The sequence below is a fragment of the Nestor notabilis genome, unplaced genomic scaffold (genome assembly GCF_000696875.1).
Source record: "Nestor notabilis isolate BGI_N333 unplaced genomic scaffold, ASM69687v1 scaffold12968, whole genome shotgun sequence".
Taxonomy (NCBI): Eukaryota; Metazoa; Chordata; class Aves; order Psittaciformes; family Psittacidae; genus Nestor; species Nestor notabilis.
This window is the reverse complement of record NW_009939672.1, coordinates 55-25576: the sequence shown is the minus strand read 5'-3', so window position 1 is coordinate 25576 and position 25522 is coordinate 55. Positions and strand designations below refer to the sequence as shown.

General features: G+C 46.3%; 1 protein-coding gene across 1 annotated transcript; it reads left to right on the top strand.

Moving 5' to 3' along the window:
• On the top strand, positions 1-24206 carry LOC104409946 (chromosome unknown open reading frame, human C9orf171; the record flags this gene model as incomplete). The annotated part of the gene is made up of 5 exons (XM_010019980.1): positions 1-100; positions 652-880; positions 13383-13485; positions 15055-15150; positions 24138-24206. Coding segments are annotated over 5 exons (597 nt in total), but the record flags the coding sequence as incomplete, so codon positions are not given.
• Between the last annotated feature and the right edge of the window lie 1316 nt (positions 24207-25522).

The following is a 25522-nucleotide window of genomic DNA, read 5'->3' as shown; positions in this document are numbered from 1 at the left end:
GCAGAACTGGGGAAGCCCCAGAGAAACTGCTACACCCTGCCAGGCATTGATTTTGCATATGGGTTGTACATCGAGAGGACAGATGGAGGAGTCCCTGAAGGTATGACACCACCACTAAAATGCAGACCTGCAACAAAGTCCTAACACTAGTAGGGAATCTCCTCTCCTTCCCAGTGCTCTTTAATACTTCTCATCAAGCTGGAGGAGGGGAAATCCAACATTCCCCACTCTCATTGATATCGCCCAAATTGCTTAGAGACTAATAAAGTTTCTTTATCATATAGTAAACTTCTGTAGGATCACACAGAGCCCAAGGAGAGAGGGATATGGCACCTGCAGAGGGTGAATCATATGGCCACTTCCATGTTAGAGCTCCTACTTCGTGCTCTCAGGAACAATTTCCCTATGAAATCACACTTGCTGAGCAAGCCAGGGTAGAGGATATAAAGACATCCGATTCAGAAGGAAGATGTCCCCATATGAAATGCAGTGGGATAGGATATGAAGTTCAATCCATAGTAAAGCCATGGCAAAATGCATGCACACCAAGCAAGGCCCCTGGACATGATGCACAAACCTCAGCCCACCTTCCCCAACAGGAGTTACCAAAGATGCCTGATCTTTTTCTCTCATGTTTCCTTCCACCACCAGCAATAGGCCACTGGAACACCGTAAAGCCCAGGACTCATTTAGTTCAGAAGATGCCCCGAGACTACATCGCCATGAACCGCAGTGCTCTGAAGGCTGGTTATACCACAGCCCGTGAATATAATTTGTACTACAAGGCCAAGGACATTCGGCGCAAAGACGATGAACACAGCCACTTCAATAGGTGTCCTCCTAAACCACCTGCAGACATGACTTTTGGCATCAGAACACAGTAAGGGGGAAGGCTTGGGGCCCTTCTCACATCTACATCTCCAACACAGTCGTGTCCCCCCCAAAAAAAAAGAGGTGTCCTGAACCTGGACATGCTGCAACTGAGCCCGAGCATCACTTCCATGTCTGATTGCACCAGTGTGTGATAATCAGCTACCTAAATCTAATCTAGATGCCACAATACATCAAAATTTCACCTGTGGCACTAAGGGCTTGGAGCCCTTTAAAAATATGACTGATGCAAATCCTTTAACTTAAAGGAACATGAAAAGTCATAAGCCAGAATACTGGCTTTCCAGGGCCAGAAAACCAGAGCAACAGCATTTCTACTTGCTTGCACTGGCTGAAATACTCTGGTGAAGTTAAGGGTTGTTGAAGTTCTTTATCCTACCCTCTCCCACTTGGTAGTCTGCTTCCCTGCACTGGGCAGAAACTGGTAGTACAGCAGAATGGTAGCAAACAAGTTTTTCACTGCCCTCTCCTGCTTTCTTGGGCTCCCTCCCAAGAGCTGGAGGGAAGAGCTGATACATGCAGCTCTCCCAGCAACCCTCTAGGAGGGCATAACCCTTGCAATGCAGCAGGTTGGTTAAGGCTTCACACTGGGTTAGGTCTTTTGCATTGCAGTGTCTTCCAGAAGATTTTTTACAAAGCATCCTACATGCATGAGTCCTATCTGAGGTTCAGATACAGCATTTAGAAGTGACCCATTTCACATCCCCCTCGCATACCAGCTCTCAGCTGTCTGCTGTGCTGCTTTCTTATGGGGTAACAGAGAGTCTCCAGGGGTGAACACTGGCACCTTAGACTCACTTCTAGGTAACCTTCCACTGCCTGTTCTCCACAGGAGTGTGAGGGAGGCTGGACAGCACAGCAGTCTGGAAGAGCCAGCGTGAGTCCAGCACAAACAAGTGCTCAAAGCCTCTGAAAGGGGCTCAGAAGCAGCCCAGCTGCTGCTGGAGCACAGAGTGTTTTCTTGCTCTGTGCAGGTCTAGACCAGACATTAGGTTTCATTTTAAGAGCTGGATAATAATCACTACAGAAAAATAACATCAACAAATTCTAGAGAAAAGACATGATGAACGGCACCATGTATTTTACATGATAGTAAATGGGCTTTGCATATGCAAATTGAATGGATTTTAAAATGGTATTTAATGACAATTTTCGTAGCAGACATTAACATTAATTGCATCAAAATGAAAATGTAGCATTAGCTTGCTGTTAGCTGCAAATGCCCCAGCTATAAAGCTTTATCTTTATCAGTATCAGCCCTCACCAATGTGACAGGGCTGCTCTGCAAATTGCAGGCAAAAGGGCTTTTATGTTGCAAAAGTATCCCCCAATGTAGACCAAAATCAACATCAATTTTGCTTTATTTCTTCATAAACGGAGGTTAAATGGCTGCCTGTAAGAAGTCTAGGCACGTTTCAAAAGTTTTAAGGAAAATCTGCAGACCCCACATCAGCAGAAGTAGTGGGAAAGGGCTTTTAATTTAAAGTTATTATTGTACAGCTTGCCTGCTTCCTAATAGCTACCTTTTATGCCAACTGATTGTATTTATCCCTTTACTTTAAAAGCACGTTATAGACAAAATCAAATTACTGGGATTGGCAAGGAGTTGTTACAGCCATTTGAGTAAAAGTGGGAATTTAACATACTTTTCCATGACTAGCAAGTTAAAGATACCAGCTTTGGTAAGCACTACACAGCCCAAGCCTGCCCCCAGTCACAGCTGACCAGGTTCAGCAAGACATGCCCTGTTAAAAATTGTTTGGTTATCAGTGGATTTAAGTTGGTTCTGCTTTCACACTCTGAGCCCTGTACAACTGTATTCTTAGTGCTGCTAATTGGGAAGGCAATATGCTTGTCTGGGGTAGGAGAGAACAATGGCATATGGTCTTTTTCCATGAAACCAAGCACTTCTTTGCCTTTAGAATTGTCCACCTTGATGCAGAAGGTCCTTTTCAGCAAGAAAAGAGCCTGCGTGTCATTCCCTAACATGCACAGACAATTGCAGCTGAGAAGGCCAGAGAGCAAAGGTTCCTTCCCATGCCACTTGAAGGGGCTGCAGCCACTCTGCCCAATGGTGGCAATGCTCTGGGACAATCCCCAGAACACCAACACAAACCCTCCCAGTCTGCACCCACAGCCCTGTTGCAGCTGCTCTGCACAGCTGGAATTGCAGCTACTGCCAGCATGCAGCCTCAGGGCTGGACTGCCTCCCCAGGAACAGGGGTTTATAAAGCCCAAACAACTCAGCAGCTGTCACAGGAATGGGTTTGTGGTCTTGCATCTGTCAGTGGATAATGTGCAAGGGCTTCTCAAGCCATGACAACATTTCTCCAGCCCCTGGGCTGGGCTGTTAAAGGCTTCTGTCTCCCAAAGACACCAAGGTCAGGAGTTCTCCCCAGGCTCAAGTATGAGCCCTCCTGGATCATCCCAAATAGAAATGAACACAAATGCTGTGGTTGCTATTAGTGCCTTATTAATCACACCCTGGCCCTGCTGCTCCTAGCACGGCAGAATGCTCATGTCTCTGCTTTCCCCCCATAGTGGATGTGTGCTGCATGGAGCATTTCACTGGCAGTGTCAGACACTGGAGTGAGCTTTCTGAAGCTTCGAGGATTCTTTCCTTTCCTGGGATATTTACCTTCAAAGGTCACCCATATCCCCCTATTAATTCCCCATGGGCATCTTCCACGGGAGAGAAGCAGCTCTGCTTTTTTGCTGATTCCCACCCCCCATTCTCTCCCTCCCTTTTCCCAGAGAAATATTTGCTACGAATCCTGAGGCCAGCATTGTTGTGAGAGTCATAAAAAGGACATTTTTCATCTCTCCTTTTTCCTGCTCTTGCTCCCCTCTCTCTCTCAGTATCAGACAGAGATTTATTCCCTCCCTGATGCCTGTGGCATTCAGAGCTGGGAGGGGTCAGGGGAGGCACTGATGGGACGATAATAGATAATACAGTGGTTCCCCAGGGTCTTGTCCAGCTCCATAGCTGATCCATCAGCAGGCAGTGCTCGTGCCAAGGTCAGTGGTAACGAGGATGTGGTAGGGTCCCAGCCTCCCCCATGGGGCATCCTCCAGTCAGGCTCCCCCAGTTCATGCTCCAGCTTCCGATCTCTACAAGAGCTGCCTTGTGCAAGCCACAATTTGCAAGAGAGCACATGTCCACTGAGCAAAACACTGGGGTAACAACCACCTTACTGCGCATTCATGCTCAGCTTCACCTGCCCCAGCCCGCATCATCCCCACTGCAAATAGGTCTATAGGTTTTCTTTCAAGGAAAATGCTCATCATTAGCAATACCCCTCCTCCAGGAACTAAAACCACCCCCATCCACGTGCTTTGTGCATGGCACATTACACAGCTGTAAGAGGTGTGCAGATTAGGGTTGCTGTCACCCTGGACCCAAATCCCAGGTTCTTTCCTTTAAAAATAACCCCACAACAGTTCTACTAGCAGGTGTATTCAACCCCCATACTCTTTGTGTAATTACCTTGTTTTATAAGAGGGAGGATGCAGGGCACTGAGTGGGCTGGGGGGTTTTGGTGGTGTTGGAGATATAAAGACACAGTCTGAAGACCTCCAGGATTTTCACCAATGTTAACATAGCTTGTTATTCAAGCTGCATTTGGAAACTCCAGTAGATATACAGGCCCACATTTGTCCTTCTAAACACCTTTTGTGATTGAAGTTCAATGTGCACTGAAATTAGCAGACACTAAATGGTCATTTTTGGAACTAGAAGTAAGCATAGAGATATGGAGATGCTGTCTACAGCTAGATCTTAGATTACATTGATTTGCACAAGGTCACACAAGGAGTTTGAAGCCGCAACACACCAGCACACAGTTGGTACCCCAAACACAAGTTTTCTCCCCAGGAACTAGCAGTGCAATGTGTCCCCTCAGCACAGGCACGCTCTCCAGCATTTCCAGGTCTGCTTTTAGAGAAAAGCTTTCATTTGCCTCTTAGTAGTGTGAGTTTCCTAATCCTGCGTACTATGTCCCAGAACATATTCCTGGACTCAAGGACTGCAAAGACATGCCATTCTCTGCCATTCTACACCTGAACCTCCTTCAAACCCTGCATGGCCATAACCCTGCCTCCAACATGCTGCCATCCACTTGGCAGTTGGCCTGTAGGTTGGGCTGACCTTGGGTGTGCTGGCAGGAATTCCCTGGCACTCTGTCATCCCTGTGTCTCCTGCCGTGTCCCCCCCTACTGTCTGCCTTCACTTCAACCGTCCCTTTCCTGAATTTCACATCCCATTTTCCTTCTAACCATCCCCTCCTATCATTCCACCTCCCATTCTCCAAAGCAGGTTTTTTACCTTTGGCAGCTGCTTTTACCATGTTCCTGCAGCAAACTCACCTCTCCAAAGCATTTGGTCACTGCAATCTTTCTTCTTCAAACTGTTACAACTGGCTAAGAGCATCAGTTATCCAAGTACCTCCTCTTTTCTTTGTATCATTTGCAGTTGTCCTAACGCTCTGTTGACAATTGTTTCCCTGGCCTCTAGCAGCTCAGCTGTTACCTTGGCTATCCCTGCAGATTCCTGGCATAACTGACTGCTCCGTCCTTATCTTTCACCTTCCCCAAGAAGGGAGGTTTCAATGCTCATGCTTCTCTTTGCAAGTGGCCTTTCCACCCAGAGTGTCCATGTGCCTGCACAGAGCCAAAGTTTAGAAAGCTGCCCAAAAGGTACCAAGATATTTCCAGCATCTCTTTGACACACATAGTGCCCCGGTGTGCTTATTTTTGGGACACTTAAAGAACATCTCAGGTCATTAATATATGGCCCTGGAAAGAAAAGCTAATCTAGCTATAGACCAGCTGCAAAGATATGCCAAAGAAACAATACTAAAGAGCAGAGCGTGTTCCTGGAAAGAACCCACACTGGGAAGAGCTGGACAGGCAAGAAAGAGGAATATTAGAGCAAGCCCACATCTGATCCACAATCACTAGAAGTCAAACAAATAAAGAGACAGTAAAAAAAAAAAAATCCAAGATTAGGGCAAACAAAAGTTTTAGAAAAGTAATATCTGAGCACTGACGAAAACTAAAAATGTGACACTGTGACTGGAATCACTGTCAGGCTGAGGCACCAGAAAATGCAACCAAGTTAGAAAATATAGGACTCCCATCAGTTCAGATAATTGCATATCCTACTCAGTTCCACAGCAAAGGCACTTTGTGTCTCTGCCACCATTCTCATATTGCTAAGATAAGAATTTCTATTCAAGAATAATTTTCTTCTACTGGAGATGTTCCAGGCTGGGTATGCGCTCTCATTGCTGTGTGTACATCAGCTACCACAGAGCTTCCAGCCACATCTGCCTGCATCATGCTGCCTTGTGCCCAGGTGGCTGCATCTCATTGGGCAGGAAGACGTGTTACCCCTTCCAAAAAAAACCCTGAGTGCACCGTGGTGCTGGGTCTCCTTCAGTGTAGTTACTTACTGCAGTTTTAACAGTTTCTGACTGCTTCAGGCTCCCAGCTTAAAAGAAAACAAACAGCCAAGTCATGGTTTAGCATAAGGTTCAGGTCCTGCACATCAGCCACGGAGCTGGGAAAAAAAGATCTAAAGAACAGAGATTTAGATCCCTTATTACCAATTGCATTACACTGAATAGGAAAGTAATTTACTCCCTCAACTGGCTGTTGTTCCTGGGTTTATCTCCACTGATTACAGCTGGCTGAAAAATGTCTTCCAAACTTTTACCATCTAATACTACTTCATGCCACAAGTGGACTTTTTTTCCCTGGAAAACTTCTGCTTTTGCAGTTTGTGCAATGAAAACCTGGGGCAGAGATAAATAACCACAGAATCACTTTTGTGAAAGAGAAGCTTTCCAGCCCTCCTTGACATCTTTTCCTTTCAAACAAAGTAATGTTCCCACCCAGCCAGGGAGATTCAAGCATGGGATGGAGGTCAAGGGGAAGACCTTGCTCTTTGATTTGATTTTGTTCAGCATTGTGGGCTTCCCCCCCCCCCCTTGGTTTTTTACTCATCAGGATGTTTTGCATTTGTTGATGGCTGCAGACTGAGCACTGTTCACTCAGCCATGGATTGAGACCTCCAGGCAGAATAGCTCTGTCCTGTAATCACCTCCCACCTGACTTTCTGAGGGTAACAGCAGACAAATGTGTTGAAGACAAACTAAATCATCTTCAATTAAGTCAGCCAAAGGCTATGTCCAACCCAAAAATCAATGCTAATACACAAATTCCAGCTTGTGGACCCAGTTATTTAATGGGCAAGACCTGGCTTGATATCTGCACTGCAAGATGTGTTCCATGTGTGCATTTAGGACTGTTCCAAGTATACATCTCACTCTTGGCCTGGGAGGGAATAGTAAAGCAAATTGGTGCTCTTGTAACCATGTGTACTCCTAAGTACAGCTATGAGCATCTGATAAATCTTTTAAAGTGCATGTTTACAATGGATTTTATTCTTTTTACTGTTCTATACATACGAGCCCTCTGAGCAAAATAACACATCCTCTGACACTTACAAGAAGCCACTGCCTCATTGGCTGCCCACAGTGAAATATTTTATATTGTTATTTCCTCATCCAAATTACAAGGATTGTAAAGAAGCTTCAGAAAAATCAGAGTAATCAGTGCCTTGATGACACAGATCCTGCAGCTGCCATGTGGGTGAAGACCCACTATTTCAAGCAAGAGCTTTGCCAGCCCAAAGACTGAAAAAAAATTGGTCCCTAAGTGTTTTCTACCAATTTTTCTCTTGTTATTTTCTTCAGTGGTTAATGGAAAGTGAGGACAAGTGGAGATCATTTAAAAATGATCTTTCAGGCCTCTCCATGGGTTTATTGCCAGGACCTATTTAGAGGACCATAAAGCTGTAAGTTTACTGTATAGTCCACAAGGTTCTCAGGAAAATGAAGAGCTTTTACATTCACACCCTGCTTGTTTTGCCATCTCTCCCTCCCCTTACAAACACACCCGCACACGTATGTGCAGGGGCTGCCAGAGCTGCTAATTGAATTCACTGTTGTGAAAGCATTAACAAATTGTAAGTGACCTTTTATACAAATTTCAAAGTCAAGAATCCACCACTAACTGCACATCCCTCTTCTGCCATTCACTGTTATGCAAAACCCACAAACAATTAAAAGAAATAATGAAGAGCCCAGCGGCCTCTATCCTAATGAGCTGCAGGAGGCGATGCTTGGGAGTGTGGCTAAGTGCTTCAATTACCTCGGCCCTCCTCACTGCCCTTGTTAGACAAGACAGGTCCAACCGGCCAAAGGGGAACAATTAAGGCAAGGCAGAGCCAGGCAGTTTGCAGGGGGATGCCGGGGCTGTGCCGGCTCTCGCACAAGGGCCGGCGCCGTAATCATACCCCAGATTCCTTACACAGACAAATTAATGGTAGATAGATTGCTAGCTCCAGCCCATTAGTAATGGGGGAGGAAGGGAGACAATATAGTACAAGGAAACTGTAATCAGAGTTTTCCTGTGCTACCAGCCCTCTTTTAGGGGAGAGGAACCTCAGCATTAATGCCATACTGCTGCCTGCTTTGGTGGTACCCCAAGGCCCCCAAGCAGAATCACAGACCCTGGCTTGTGCTTTATGTGCTGCACCAAGGAGCCACCCGCTCCAGAGATGTTGGAGACCAAACTGGTTCTGGATAGGAAACCAAACGGAATGGATTTGTCTGACCTGGCCTTGAGCAGAGGAAGATCTCTTTGTGGACACTACTACCAACAGGACAAACCCTTCCCATCACAAACTAGACAAGAAAGGAATACAAAGGTGGTGCTCCCTACGGCTATCTCCCCTCTGGACTGAAGACTCCACAGACAGATCCTGGCTGTGCAACAGAATCACATCATCTTAGATGGAAGGACACCAGCAAGGACTAAACCCACCTGAAACGTCATTGATATTTCAAGAAAGGGTTAAAGTTTCAGGCTAGGCAGTGGTGTTGCAACACAGTTTTAACTTCACAACTGTAAAAAAAATTCTACTGTATGATTTATCTGTTGCACAAGCACCCAACCATGGCCAGATCCTGCTGCCATTAAGCTGCCACTAGAATCAGAGCAGTGGTTTTGGTGCCGCCCAAACATCTGCACAGCCACCAGGGAGCCAATGCCTGTGCACATGTCCTCTGCTCCCTCACTCCGCTTCCCGCCGGAGCCTGTCCTGACCAGCAGCAGGAAGAGTGCTGCAGGAGCCGCCTGCCCTGGCTGGAGAGCTACTTGGAAAATCCAAGGGCTGAAGTTTGCACTAAAATATTTACAAACCCCTATGCTTTTGAATTATACAAGAAAAAGGCTACCACAAGTCAAGTTTTACCATTTTACAACACAACTTACCAATCAGATTGATTGCACCTTTTAAGTTGGTATAAACCCCCTTTCTGAGCAAAGTCCTTTGTACCCACTTTCGCCAAATACCTTTTTTTTTTCCTTCCAGTTGATATATAAACCTTTGAAAAGAAGTTTGAGGGAAGGCTGACAACCTTGAAACCTCAAGAGCAGCATGGCATTGACGGGTGCTGCTCCCTGAGCCGAGTATTATAGCTAGATTTTAATTTCATTTTAACAAAATAGCTGTCTCCAGTGGAAGAAGCATCAAGAGCTAAATGAGGACCCGTCTTGAGCTGAATCACGTTGAACAGACCTCAGCACTGTCATTGATTTTCTGGGAAGAAAAAAACTGCCTCTGGCTACTAAACCAAATTAGTAGTCACTGATGACCAATTATTTTGCCCCACTGTGAACGGAGAGACGTACTAAAATTCCAGTTTGTCAGACCCAAGGCTCTCTTCTCAAACACCTTTCAACAAGCGTGTACCAAAAGTCCCTCAGATGGTTCTGATGCCTTCCTGTTTTCGGCAACTTCTCCTTCTCCAAAGTTTTAATGAGCTGCTGCTCTGAGATGGCCTGCCAGAAAGTGAGCCCTTCACAGCTCAATAGAACACTATGTGGCATGGCACAAATCACAGCTGTCAGAATTCATACACACATACACAAAAAAAGACAGCCTAATGTTTGCAAATTATAATTACCATTTCTCTTGCATGTCCCTGGTGCCTTCGTTTTAGATAAATCCCAGCTCTGAGGTATCAGCTGCAAAGCACTGAAGGCTCATATTGAATGGAATAGATTTAACTAGTTTGTAGCTCATTTAAGGCCTACACTGTTTTATTTTAATATTGTTAATACTTTATTATACTTTTTAACATTGTTTTCACAGTAAAATAGCCTATTAGGAGGCTGCAGTTTCTTTTCCAGGAGACTTCTGGCAGACTTGCGTACCTCATTGTATAAACCAAGCTAGCAGATGCTTGTCATTGAAAATAGGTCTGTACCCTGCCTCTTGAAAGTAAATTAGAGAGAGAGTCTATTAAAGAGACAGGAACTGTTTCAGTGATAATAGTTTTGAAAATGTGCACAGATAAATTTTAAAATATTTAGGAAATGTCAACATTAGAAGTGGCTCCAACTATTTGACTATAAAAGGAAGCACCTGATTATTGTTTTCCACAATTATAAATAATTCGTTACATCCTATCAGAACTTCTTTCCCTTTCCTGTCTGTGGCAGGGTGGTTGTGCCAAAACAAGGAGATCTGAGTTACTCTGAGCAAGATGGATTTTAACCCACTATAACTGTTTTCAGCGGATGCTTCCCCTGCTCTCCCCACAGATAACGGCAAAACCCTCCCAGTTCAGAGGAGTGACATCTGGGCAGGGTGACAAAAGGAAACGGAACACACAAGTCATTTACTCCTGTCCTTAAGTAACACCAAGGCAAAAGGACATTTTCCCAAAGGCCAGCTACAAATGAGAAATCCTGTCACACTGCCAAGCAGCACCGATAGAGAGGCCAAAATTCCCCATCCACTCCGATGAGATCAGTGTTTGACCTACAAAGAAAAAGCCACCTTGCTGAAATTTCTCCAGTAACTTTAGTCAGAGAAGTGTGTTACCTGATAGCCCCTGTTCTTCCCCACTCTATCAGTATTTCTGTCACAAGAGGCAGGAAAAGACAGATGAAGCTTCATGTCCTACAGCCCCACCAGAGCTTACGTGCATAACTAAGCACACGAGTCATTCCCACCGATTTCAAAGAGGCAGTTCATGCGTGTATCATTCCAGGCATGATTCTATACTTTGCTGGATCAGGACTTAAATGCGATTAATCACACGGCAGGGAAGGATCTCTGAAGAGCATCAACCCAAATGTGTCCTTTCAAGCATTTACTTACAAGCCAGCTGTGGACTAATCAGTCACCAACTGGCTGGTCCAGTGGAGATGGTAAAAGTCACCTCCATAGAGATGTGACAACACATTCAGCTACCACAAAAATCAATAATCAAACACCACGCACAAAGACTCAATGTTTTTCTACGTCCCTCCCTGCTATTTTTGCACACCAGGAAAGCTCTTGCCTTGGAGAGCAAAAGGACAGGCCAAGGAAACAAGTCCATGTGCAAGGCCCACCATGTGCTTGTGCCAGGAATCCCAAGATTTACACCATGAATAAGACTGAAGGCCTACCTAGAAAATAAGACACTTGACCACAGGTTTGCCACATCTTTAATACTTTGTAAATATTTTGCCCTGCTCTGATCACTATGAAATGCCAAACTGGAAGGGAAGAAGGGGAAGAAGAGACAACAAAGGGTAAATGCTGGGTGTCACCTTTGGCACTGGGTGTCTCCAGACAACAATCTGGAGCAGCACAGCTGATTTGTAAGCAAAGCCTTGAAAAGCCCTGCAGCATGTGATCTATGAAACAGGAGGTCTGTAGAAGGATGTCTCCTCTGATATGAATGCCCCCTTGGGATGTATATTGCTGGATTGCACATCTAGTATCATTAGAAAACACGACCATAGATTAGGCTGTTTTGAAGCATGTGGTGTGCAATAATTAAGTAATAAAAGTCACCACAGGGGTGAAGGAACAAGAAACAGAAGAGTTACTATTTGCATATGCGCTGCTGGTGCCCTCTGTGACAGTCAAAGACTCTCCAGACTGCTAAAAGCTGGCTGCTACCGATTTTTGACCCACTCCTGCCAGAAGCCACAAAGCACCAGCTCACCCTGTGGCACATGGGCTCTCTACAGAAAATGACTTTCTGGACCTGGTGGCCCAGAAGCCACCCAGCAGTTAGTCCAAGTCCCCAGTATGTTGCAGTTGGTCTGGATAGGCAGGGGAAGCACTGCCTTTCTTTCATGGGAGCTGCAGCTGAAGGCACTACAGGCAGGAGCAGAACTGGGGCTCCACAGTCCTTGGTTGCTGCTGAGATGGAAGAGTCCCTCCCCAGCAGGTGTGCGAGGACAAGGACCAATAAAACTTGAGGTTGAGGTCCTCCATCACCTTCAAGTGTTTGCTTCTGGGGGGGAAAGAATAGCAGCAGGACCATAGCAATAACTGATAGGCTGTTCTCAAGGCAAGAACCCTGCTGCTGCCACTGCCAGTTCTGCCTCCCATGGTGACTGATGAAGTATCCTCACTTGCAAGGAGCAGGACTCAACCATTTCAGGCTGCAGCTCTGCCACAAAGCGATAAGGTTAACACCAGCTCAGAGCAGCTGAACAGGACACTGGCCAGCAAGCAACTGCCTTTTATTTTTACTGTTTTATTAGAACCATGATCATCTGTATCACCTCTGCTGCTGTCTCCTCCTGGCCAGGATGCTCCTTGGTACCCTGTTTCAAGGGGCAAATATATCTGTGTGAGGCACTAGACCAGGGCTCAGCATTCCAGCTCCCCTTTCTGCTGCAGACACCTGACCACCTGCATTGAGTCCATTTTTGTCTCTATTCAGACTGCTCAGAACAGCACTTACTCCTCTCACCCAATCAGTCATTGCGTGTTTGTGGGTTTGGTATACCAGGTATGCCATAGTAGTGATATTTGAATAGCAAAAACACTGTTATTTCAGCAAAACCTACTTTGCACCCAGTGGTTCTTCCACACAGCTGCCATGGCTGTATCCATCTGGAGGTGACCCAGCCATGGCTGCTCCTGTGAGCCCCGGGATGGCAATGCAAAAGCCCAATTCTCTGCTTCCAGACATTGCTCCATTCGGTGCTTTCATTACCCACCATCAGGTACCAGCTGGGAAATGCCCTCCTGGAGCCATAGCAGGGCCCAAAGTTGAGCCACAGACTGTGGTGCTTCATGGTACTTCCAGCACACAAGGGCTTGAGCAGAGGTGGTAAAATGAGCCCTGTAGAGGGTTATGCAAAGATAGAAATTGTGCCAGTTCTGGGGAATGCTCTAGCACAATCCTGCTACAGGTTATCACAAGGGTGTGCAGGCTGTGGAGTAGGAATTGAAAATGAATCTGGGTTCAAGGCTTTCTTGAGGAAGAGAAAGCATTTCCCAGTGTGAGGGTTTATTCATGTTCTCACCAGTCACACTTTCCAAGAGCGGAGATATGAATCAGTATGGGGAGGTAAAGAAATGTTAACACTGGAGATTATATTGTTGTCTTTCCACTGTTTTCCAGGTCTTGCGCTCCCTTCTTTGACCTCCTTCACCACAGATACCAGCAGCTGTGGATGGAGCAGCAGAGAGCCCTGACAACAGCCGAGCGAGTGGAAAAGAGAAAGGTGCTAATACTCCAGCAGTGCTTCCCCTTGCTGTGCATAGCACTGCTGCCAGGCACAACCCCACAATGGATGGCGTTCCCCAGCCATGGGAAGGGCTCTCAGCTGGGAAAGCATCCTCCCTGACTCAGGAAGGCTGGTGAAGCCTAACAAAGATGAGCTGCTTCCCAGCTGAGTCTGGCTTCAGCCAGAGCATCCCCTGTGGGAATGAACACCAGATATGCAAGTCACAATGTGTGTGCTCTAGAGGCAAAAGAGATGTCATTTGTGGGGTGGGGGGTAAAGTATTTTTGTATCTGAAGCTATGCACAGGAGCTGAGCAAGTTCTCCAGGGCAACAGTGCTTTGGCCAAGGCCTTTCAAAGGTTTAGACACCTGTCCCACAGAGACACTTCTCTAGCTATCATCAAGCATCTGTCTGCATCAATATGCCTCTAGGTACAGGTTCCCCAGCTGAATTCCCAGTATCAATTACAACTGAGGCTCTGCTTCTTTTTGCATTCCCACAATAGTAAAACACCCCTACGTAACAAAGAACTACATTTCAAATTATCTTTGGTGTTTATATCATCCTCATGCCAGGAGCTTTTCAGGCTGTCCCTTGGACAGCATCAGCTCTGCTCAGGTTACCTGTGACAGTGGACAAAGCAACTGAATAACTATTGCTTTGGTTCAATGGACCAGCACCAGCCCTGATCCTGGCATGGTGTGGTTGATGCCAGCACCCACAGCAGTTGTTAGAGTGCAACGCTGTGCTGTTGAACATACCAATATTGTAAGAACATTCAAAAGCAGCCAATGACTGTTTTATTAGTTAATGGCTCAAAGAAGAGTCGAGCTAATATGGTAATGACCAATTTCAATGGGCTTACTGCCACCACAAACTATGCTTTATAGTTGAAGTGCAAGAATAGAGTGTGCTTAATTAGCAGCTACTTTATGAATACACAAGCCTAGGGTGCTCAAAAGTGCATCCCTACCTTATCTATTAATGACTGATGTTTTTAATCACTAGGATCCCTCCATCAAGTTCCCAAAGCCTGCAGCCACCAATTACTCAGTTAAAAACCCAAATCCTAGACCAAAGAGCAGACAGATTCCCCAGAGTTTCATACAGTGGCCAAAATATTCACCAGGTACCTGCACTGGCTTGTGCTGGGACCATCAAGCACTGCAAGCTGCAATTAATCAGGAGAGCAACACACACAAGACAGCCAAGAAACCCTTCTGTAGTGGGGGTGCTGGAAGTGACTTTCCCAACTAGTGATGAGCCATTGCTCTAGCTCAGAGCACAGGCAGCAGTCATCTCACTGGGATGCCATATAAAGCAGACACTGGGAGCTGGAAGCTGCTCATGTTTGTCCCATCAGTATGTTTTAGATATCAGTGTTGGCTGCGTTGACATGAAAAACCACGCAGATCAGGCACTTGTGATCATCCATCTAAAGAGACTTTTAGTCTTGTTCATCTCTGTGTCGTTCCATTGCCTGTATACTATATACATCATGACACTATCCTGAAGTATATAGCTCTGCAGCCATTTCAGCCCATCCTTGTTTACCTTTGGTTACAGAAAGAGAAAGTACATGAAACTCGCACCACATTGCTGCGAAAAAACCCACTACCTCCAAAGGAGGAGTCCTTCTGGCACCTGCCCAGCTTGGAGAAGGTATGGAGCACTTGACTGAACTCAGGGACACTTCTAACCTTGCCCACATGCCCTGATAACACACAGGGTCTGGATAGGAGACACCTTAGTACACAATGAAGGTAGACATGAGGCTCTTCCTCAGAGGTCCACAAGATCTGGACCCTAAAATGGTCCTGCACTGAATATGTTCAAACATCAGTCCCTTTTGGACTTCAGAGTGGGTCAGTTTTCACACCCATAGGCCCTGGAAGAGAGGCAGCAGATAATGGTTTAATGACTTATTTTCTAACTTGTGTTCATTTTCATGCCTTTTCACAAGACAAAAAGCATCTTTTAATATCTCACAGTTAGTACTGGGTTAGCTTTTGTTTTCTGCTGGTATTCCCACAACTGCCCTATACAAGCAGGACAGTCAAACCTACATTTTGGTAGCCTGCCATTTTATCAGCTCTCACCATAACCAATTTAAACCACATCAGAAGTTTCAAGAAGAATTTTTCACCCCAATAAATAGCTTCCCAGAAAGCCTGCACTTTTGATACCTCTCTAAACTACCTGATAGACAATATTCACCTTGAGAGTGAGCAGAGGGTCTAGCCAGGTTACAGATGTGTGTAACACTTCCTTTAATTGAACCAAATAAGAGCTAAGGTGAAGATTTCTTGTTCTAGCAATGGGATCTAAACACCTCCCTGAATTCATCTGTGCATCCTGCTATGCTCTGGGGTACTTGTTTGTATTCTGTTAGCTATGTTTCTGGTGTAAATTACAGGGAAACTTCAAGTGAAGAGCTAAGGGGTATTTTAGGAAGGAAGGGAAAAGAGCTGGGCAAGCAGAATGGAAAGGAGACTCCAGAAAGTCTAAAAACACTGAAACCCTGCAGGGAGTTCATGTGGCCAAAATCATATCTGGCATTGATAGATACCACTGCAAAGAGCTTTTCAGCCCTCTGCCTTAGCCCTTGTTCTGATGGGGTTGGTTTTTTTGCCATGCTGTTGATTTTTAACTGCAGTTTAAAACAACAAAAGAAGGCTTGTGACTTCCTGAAGCTAATTTATTTGTACAAGTTGCAGAGTTTCAACCACGAAATGTGTTTTGCACCACCTTGATGTATTCCTCTTACGTCCTGTCTAAGACTGTCCGATTAGCATATGTCAGTAATCATTTATTCCCCACTGCCTGTCAGCACAGAGCTGCTGCTGCAGCTAGTGTCAGGGAAAGAACATGACCGATCGCTGTTAAACAGATTGTGTAAGTCACACGAGATACTGGGGCAAGCCTCCTCTTTAGAGCTTCTCTCACCCCAGACCTTTCCATCACTATTCATTTTTCAGCCTGTGTTTTTCTTCATGCTTTCCCTTTTGTTTCATCCATGACTGTGGTTGGGTTCCTCCCCCAGACACAGCTCCCAGACCTTCGAGTCTTCTCCTCTCTGCTTTTCTCCTTCCTCTCCTCTCCCCTTCCTTCCCAGGAACAGCATCTGGGGAGGAGAGACAGCTCACTTTGCAGAGCCCCTGCAGATTTTCTGTACTCCTCCTCTCTCATTATGTTGACCTAGAAGGTTTGCCTTTCCCCAGCTGCAGATCTGGGACAGGCACAGCCCATGTTAGATCTTGGATCAGGAAATTCATTACTCAGTTGAGTTTCAGTGCATCGTTTCCTCCATGGAAAAATAAGTTCTCTTGAACATCCATAAATGTTTACCCAATTAAAAGTAGTAACAACCCTCAGAAAGTTAAAGGTTCCAAAGGCACTTGGTAGCCTCCAAACTGTGCTTTAACTGTCTCTGTAAAGTTGGTGGTAGAATGGTGTTGAAAAACAAACTGGACCAACCTTGCAACCAAACTCGGGGACTTCAGGCGTCACTACCAATTCCACCTTTGTGAGGGTGACAACAGAAAGCAGTGCCCCAAAGAGATGAAGGACCTTGTTCTTGCAGTGTTTCTCTCCTCATGAAACCTTTCTCAAGATCTTCTGTGGTCATGGATAACTACTTCATGACTTTTTTTGTTTTAAAGACTCAGTGCCCTGCAAAGGCCAGCAGTTCGCACTAGCTACTGTAGGCAGTTTACCAAAATACTGTCTTTAATCCATATAACACCCTCATCCTACTTCACAAAAAGAGGTATGGAAACAAACCACAAAAATATCACTTCACAGAAAGCTTGTTAGCAGACTCCCACCTATTATTTCCTGCCTTCAATGACACTGACCTGCTCTGGCTATTACAGAAGGTGCTCATTACCTGAGAAAAACTTCAGACTCTGGGCAAACTCTAGGGCTGGTGTAGGAATGTGATATGTCCTTAAGCTACTTGCCCTTCTTGTCACTCAGTTACCCCATCATCTGGCATGATGCCTTTCAGCCTGGCCTGCTCTGGGCCTGGGGAGAGCAGTGCAGAGCACCCAGCTGCTGAGATCATTGTAGCCCAAAGCAGGGGGCAGCAGGAAGATGAGATTTTGTTCCTTCAGACCCATAAAAATCATCAAGGAGAATTGTTCTATTCCTATCCTGACCCCTTACAGAGAACTGCAGAAACTGGGCATGGCTGTTAATACTGGCTCTTAATCTGGATTTTCTTTTCAGTCCCTGCAAGACTATCTCCTGGCCCCATGTTAGAGCTTGCAGAGGAAGTGGAAGACAAGAAAACAAAGGAGTTTTGCCATCCCCACTAATTGCCTCTGCTTGCTCCCTGCATTGCCAGGGCTGCATGACATTATATAGTCATTCAGTCAGTAAAGTATAGACAAATTGACTATATTTTCATTTGGATTTAAGTTTCAGCCCCACTGCTTTAGAATAATGACCCACACTATTAAGCTAACCGGGTGATTTACAGGCTCTCCCACACTGGGTGATCACTCCTACTCCACGTCTCGCTCTAGAGGACTGACCTGGCTTGTGGTCTCCTGGGCCCTCCAGCTCACTGAGACAAACAGGTCACAGGGAGACAGTCATGTCCTGATGGGCAGTTCATTAGGGAAAGTTGCTGAATTGGATTTTTTTCCCCACAAAACCAAACAGAAGTTAACTCCTTACTCACCTCAGCAAAATTCTTCTACTGCCCTCCTCTTCCTCAGTCAGCTCCCCCCAAGACAAACAGCCTCTGCCTTGCTCCGCCTGCAGTGACATGATTCCTGAGCTCAGATTTTGCCAACACAACTGGGACTATGCACCAAGACTTCATGTACTTGTAGATGTGGGACTATATTCCCTGGGGTCTGTACCTCAGGCACCAAGCGTGGACATAAATATATCCCTGCCCCCAGTCTTCATGGGATGTATCCTGTCCCTGTATCACTCATCACTAGCATCCTACTGGCCCAGGCAGAATGGCATCCCCAGTGTCAAACTCTGGAGAGGATGTTGTTGTCAAAATACAGCATCCCCACAGCCTCGCCTCTGCCAGTCCAGGGTGAGGCAGCAGCTACCTCCATCTGAACATTTGATAGTCACAATCCAAACCAGTGAGTCAATGCCGGCCACTCTGCAGTAGATTGGCAGGGTTCTGTCAAGTCAACCAGAAAATTCAGATGGCAACCTCTCACACAGCAGCAATGTAGGACACAATTCACCTGTGTGTCAAAATAGCTCCATGCACTGCGTATCACTGACACACAGCAGGGTTTTTCCTTTGCTCATTAGAGAATTCCAACTTGCACAGACATTCAGGGTGGCTTTCCAGGGAGAATAGTCTTGTTTACTTGACCAAACAAGGGGAGGAAAGAAAACGCAGCAACTTTGGACAACACTTCTGTCAACACCCACTGCCTTCCCCAGATGAAACAAGCTGCACTCAATGCACGATATGAATAAGCGATAAGCAATTGAAGAGCAAGTGTTCGGGTACCTTGGCAAAAGACTTAATTTGCAACCTGGCACAAAATCAAAGGCTCTGTCAACGGCTGAGCGGCTCTCCCGCATATGCCTTGCGTTACCTGGGAAAGCTCTGTCAGGTAAATTTCCACTGAAAGTAATTAGAAGAATCCCCACCGTATAAACTTTGCAGCAAAATTCTGGGCTCCAGAATTTGATTCTCACCAGGGATCCGATACCTGCTCACAGCCTGATCCTTCATCAGAATTAACAGTTGAAGTTTAACACGTACACACAAAAATGTTCCATTTCTTTTTAATGCCTTACCTCTATTTTTATCTGAAGAGCTGAACTGACAAGCACAGCTCATGTAATCTTGCTACTGTTGTCTTGTCAGAAAAGCCAAAGACTCTTTAAATAACCTGGGCTTAATACACACAGTTGGTGAACTTTTCAGATATGGCATTTGTCCTCCTCAGGTTTGAGGGCAACAAAACTTCACGGAATTGGAGCGTTCCAAAACTTGTCTCCAGAGGCCTAAAGAGTGGTTAAATAATACAGGAATGAGTTCAAGAGCTTTCTGCCACCATGGTACCAGATCAAAGCTCCCTTCAGCTGGGATTTTGGCTGACCAAGAGGAAAAAAGAAATAATCAGAATATCAGTGTCACCTGGTGGCTGTTCAACAGTCCAGCCTTTCCAGTATCCCTTTGCATGCGTGCTGGACACTCAACTTCTTCATCACACCCTAATGCTGCCCTCTGCCATGCTCAGCACTTCTTTGTGTCTCCCTGAAAGACATGCTAACTCATCATTCCCCTGCCATTTTCATTGCTCTCCAACATCTCCCAGTTGACACAGGAAAACACCACCCCTGCACCATCTCCAGGCTAAGCTGAATCTACATCCAAGCCTGGGTGCTCAAAGGCAGCACAAGCAACTGTTGGCAAACAATGCCCATTGCTGTTATGGAGCATTCACACATGAAGGAACAGATCTGGCGGGCCTGGAGCCTCAGAGCTTGGAGTAGAATAAAGCCACACACACAATGTTGGTGAGCACCAACCACTGCTTTCAGTGATACCTACTGTTTCATACACAAATCCACAGAAGTGCTTTCTAAATGGACTTGGAATTTTGTTCATGGACCTATTCTGCCTTCTGCCAAGATGCTATTTACCAACAGACAGCTTAGTTTGAAGTAAAACTTTTGCCTGGCATAAAAAGGGTCAGGATTCAAATCTCAAACATATGAGGTCAGTGCCAGCACTGGTCTGATACTGGGACATCTGCCAAGGAGGGCACACATGAGGTTACAGCTTCAGTGGGTTAACTCTCCTTTACTCATCCTATCACACAGACCAAGTGACCAGTGAGCTCCAGCAAACATCTGTGGCCCTTAATTTCAGGGAGCAAAAAAATCCTAAATCTCCATGGGGCATTAAATACAGCAGCCAAAAGTACTGTCTGAAACCTTCCTGTGTTTGAAGCAGATAAGGATCATTTAGCCCAGGCTCCCTTGTCCTGCCTTTCCCTGTGTTCTTAGAATTAGAAAGGTGAGGAGAGAAAAAACCAACCCCATTCATTATACCAGTTTAAGAGCAGTACTGCTAGGAAAAGCCACAGTATTTGTAACCTTAATAATCCAACACACACCTCCAAGCACAGCTCATCTTGGACAAAATAACGTCTGTTTTAAAAGTACCTGCCTCTCTCTAACTTGTCATGGCATTTGTTGACAACCCTATTGAAAGCTGCTCTCAGTGCAGCTGTGAAGGATCTTTCAGCACCTCTTTCTCTTTCCTAGACAGTTTTTGAAAGGGAAGGGGGGGGGGGGTGTGGAAAAAAGCCATCAATACAGGGGGAAAAAGGCATCAGCAGCCAACATCAGCTGATGAAGCGTCTCACCTGGGCCCCCAGCACACCGCCTCCAATTAAATCAAAATGGTTTGTTTTTAATGGTCTTTTACACTGACAAGTGGGCTATCATTCCAGGCCTAGAGAGCTGTCAGGGAGCCGCGGCAAATCCTCCGTTGATAATGCCCAATGCTTCCAATTAGGAGCTGAGGCCGCTCCTGGCGCACTAACGATTCCCCAGCCTCCCCCAAGGCCCCTTCGGCGTTGGCTGTTTCGTCTTCCCTCTTCCTCCGCCGCAAATTACTGACACAAAACGGAGGCGCCCCGGTGCCTCCTCACCACACCGGGCCCCGGCCCTGTTGGATTTAATGAGGCGATGGAAGTTTTTGCGGCTCTTTCGCTAAATTCTTTTCTTGTTTGACAGCTGCTTGAGTGTTGACCTTATAAAAGATTTAGTGTTTCTCATTATTTTCTGTCAAGCTTTACAAGTGATAGCTTCACGGAAATCATTTGCATCTCGATGTGCACGCACGTGGGGTTTTGTCTGTACGGGGATGCTCGGCGCGGTGTGCGTCAGTGTGTGCACCCTACCCCTCTCTTCATTGTGTGCTTTATTCCCTCCCCCTGAAAAAAATACCTACAAACATGGGACTGGTGGTTTGGGGAAGAAAAAAAAAAAAAACCAACAAACAGGAAAGGACTTAAAAGGCCCAGGATTTGTTAGACTCCTGTAAATGAGGGAAGGAGGTTTGGAAAAAGGAATAGAGATTGGTTTGCCATAAAGAGAGCTCAAGAAAGTGTTTTGTCACCAGCTAAAAGGATTTCATCAAATGGATGATGGAAGAACTAGGCTGAGGCTAGGTGCAGCTTTGTTGTTAAACTGAAAAACGGCACAAGGCTGGGAAGCTGCCTTTGAGGAGCGGGCAGAGCCAGGCGGGTGCTGCAAGAGGAATAGATAGAGCCACATCACCCTGCAGCCAAGCATGGGTCCTACCAGGGGAGGGAGAGAGCCTGGTGCTGCTTATTACTTGCTTCAGCCCTTTTCACAGGTTCTTTCTCAACACCTCCCACAAATCATCACAAACCACTTAATCCACCGGTATTAATTAACTTCCCCCCAACAGCTAAGCTTACTGACCACCCAAGGGTGCCCACAGTGCCCAGCAGCACAGACACCCCAGCACCCACCTGACAACCTCAACACCAACAGCACCCACAAAACCCTTGTTGCTCTCTGGGGTATGTGCTCTGCTGCTGTCAGGGGAGCTCTGCCTTCCCTGCACCAGCTTAACCTTTCTGTATCTCATATGCTATTCATTAGTCCTCCATTAACATACCTACTACTGCTTGCAACACGTGTTGTTGTACTAGTGTTTGACAAGTGACCATTTACACTCCTCCAAAATATCATAATTGAGAAACCCAAATGAAAGTAACACCCAAATACATATTTAAGTTTTATGAATGATAGGATATTTTGTTATTGCCCCGCCAATTCTTTGAGGCAGGCACTGACATTACAACATCCCAGCTGCAAGGGTCCTGCAGGTTTTACTCTGTCAATAACAAATGCATTGAACAACAGCAGAAGACTGCATCTAATCAGCAGCTGAAAACCATTGCAGTTCCATCATCCTGCAAGGAAAACCACCAAGCTTCTGCCTACAAACTATATTCCTGTCCTGCTACAGCCAGTGCTCCAAATCCATGGTTCAGACAAAATCCTGGCGTAACAGCCCATGACCACACCAGAGCAATGGTGAAGATCACCAGCTGTCTCTAGAGGAAGTGCCTTTGGGTTCATCATTTAGAATAAGGATTAGAAGTATCAGAGATGAGGATTCATCACTGGCATTGACTTCTCAGCACCAGCCTCTGTCACAGTAAGACCTTTGACCCAAGAACATCCTTATCTTGACTCTAATTTCTAGCCCTTGTTAGGAGAAGGTTTCTCATTTTTTAAGCTAGCACTTGTCCCCTGTCCCACACCTGGTGCTTCCCACTCACTCATGCCGAGGGCAGAAGCTGGCTTCCCTCACAACTTTGTCAAGGCTCTGCTCATTTTAATTACTGCCAGTGTGGCTCTGTGACATTTCTCACCTGGGAGCCCTCTACCAAGACTGCAGTGAATGAACTGCTTCTCCTCCTGGCAGCTTCAACCCAAACCCAGGCAGAAGTTTCCCCTCTGCCCAGCTCCCAGCACTGGTGGGCAGGGAGGCACATTCCAGAGAAGCAGCTCAGCTGCCCCTACCTGCAGGCACTGGCTTTTTCCTCACAGTCCCAGCTCTGAGGGAATAACTCCTGCATCTTTAATAGGAGGCTGGGGATTATTGTCCCTGCAGGTCCCAGGGACTACCCCCCTACTTCAGCAGCCCTGGGTTCTGCCTCTCCCACCTTTCCCTCCTGGGGAGGGGTTATGTCACTGCTGCTACTTGAGAGAGAGCAAAAACATTCGGCAACAACTGTCTGAAGTTAGGCACTGAAATGCATATTTAAGTACCTGAACGCCTTCCTCCGGAGAGGGGGAATAGCTAAATACGCTTTGTTTGCCTTGATTAATGAGATCACTAGCAAGCTTTCCAGGGCAAAGACTGCTCTGTATTTTTACATATGCAAAACCTGACATCCAGCCAGGCTGAGCAGGGTGGGGGAAGGCAGGAGGCAGCTCCACACATCCACACAAGGAAGATGTATGGCACAAGGAATTGTGTTGCGGCAGGTAAAATCCATTCCACCCCATGGCAAACCCAATCCATGCTCACACCTCTCAGTAACTCTGCTTTACTGTCTGTCTGCTGCATGCAGTCGTGTGCGGGTGCTCACCCCAAAGGGCCCAGGGACCTTTCTCCTCCAAATGACTTCCCCTTTCTTTGTTTGCCTTGGGATTTGTTCACCCATCACCACCACACCAAAGGTGGTTCCTGGGGAGAGGCTCCTTTGGTGTTTGTTGGGCATGTCATGCAGGAGTCCCTGACAAGCTCTGAGCCCATCCTGGCCCCTCCCAGTGAAGTACACAAGTCCTGTGTTGTAGAAAACCAACCATATTGATTCCAGGTCCACCTTCAGGTAAGAGAGCATTTAAAAACATCACACAACCAACATACCACGATAAGACTGCATTATCTTGTTACTAGAGCAGAATAAGAGTCTCCTGAAGCCAATCAGAAAACTAGTCCTCACTTCAAACAGGTTAAAGTGTTTAACTTCAGCTGGAGTAGCATCTCCCAAAGCACCCTTGTGCTGATCCAGTCTCTTCCCTGCTTGTGCCACAACCTATCTTCTTTGGCTGGCTGCTCGCTGTAACCAGTTGTGTATCTGCTCCTTCTCTTACAGGTCAAGCCTCACCTCAGTACTCTCCCAGACCGTGAGGCTCGTAAAAAGGCGTTCAGTGCCACCCATTGAGGGGTGCCTGTGGAGCGTGGGCCCCAAGCAGCCGCACAGCACTGTGCCAGGTACCACGGCCCTTGACAGCCACAGGCAATAGGCTTTCTCTCTTTGAAAGAATGCTAATGTAGGTATAGCTGAATAAATCATATGTTTGAGAGGGAATGATTCTGTCTCAGCCTGTTTATTGCTTTGTGTCAGATGCACACCACCTTTACTCAGCCTGATCAGCACGATTCTCGTCATGCTCAAAGTCACAACATCCACACCAGGAACAGGGCAGTGTTCACACCAGGACAGCCCCAGAGGGGAACCTGTTTGTTCTGCACACACAAATACAACCATATCCCAGCTGACATCAAGTCCATAATATCTCATAATCCATCAGTTCTTCTCATTTCTATGCCAAATAAGCCTCACATCACTGCCTGATTCAGCAGAGCCTGTGTGAAGGCACGTAAACATCTGCTTTAAGCACTCTGCCAAGGTGAAGCCTCACCACAGAACCATACCTCCTCTTGAAGAGGGCTCCAGCCTGTTCCACACCTACCCTCAAATAGCTGCTGGTATCTGGTGTCCCTCAGGGATAAGCCACTTCAAGCAGTTACTGAACAAACACAAACTCCACCAACACCAGCTCACCATCACTGCACCCAAACCCCAGCTTGGTACCAACACATGTAAAATCCACCTCCTACTAACAAAGCATTTCGCCTTAAGAAAACACTTGGTCACAGCTATGATGAACTGTGCACCTCCAAGACTGCTAGAGGAATAATTAATTACTCCTGTGTTACCTGCTTCTCACGTCCATTGCTATAGCTCAGATTGTACCACATACTATTTAAGTCAAATGGTAACTTCCAGGTTTCATGTTCACCAGCCCGTTGGCATTTTGAGCCAAACTTTTAAACCCAAACACCAAAAAGCAGAGTCCTTCATAACATGAAACTGCAGGGTCAGCTTTCCTTACCTCTTTCAGGACAAGGAAGTCTCCACACCCACTGCTCTCATTTCCATGTCCCCTCCTTAGGGGCAGCTTGTGCCTCAATCTGCTTTTTATCCAAGGAAGCAGCGGCACCAAACTCCACCCTGCCCACACCTGAGCTGAGGGAGAAAGGAATCACCTGCTCCACCTGGGGAAACCCTGGTACGGGGGTCCTGCTGTGTGCTACGGGCCTCTAAATAGACCCCATCTAAGACAACCAGGAGGGTAACAGCAGGGTTTGCCATACTCCAGGGTTGGATTATAACTGGACACCTTTCCCTCTCCCCAGGGAAAGGGACCTGGGCCTTGAACAACTTGTCCTACCAAAAATGGCACTGTTTGTTAA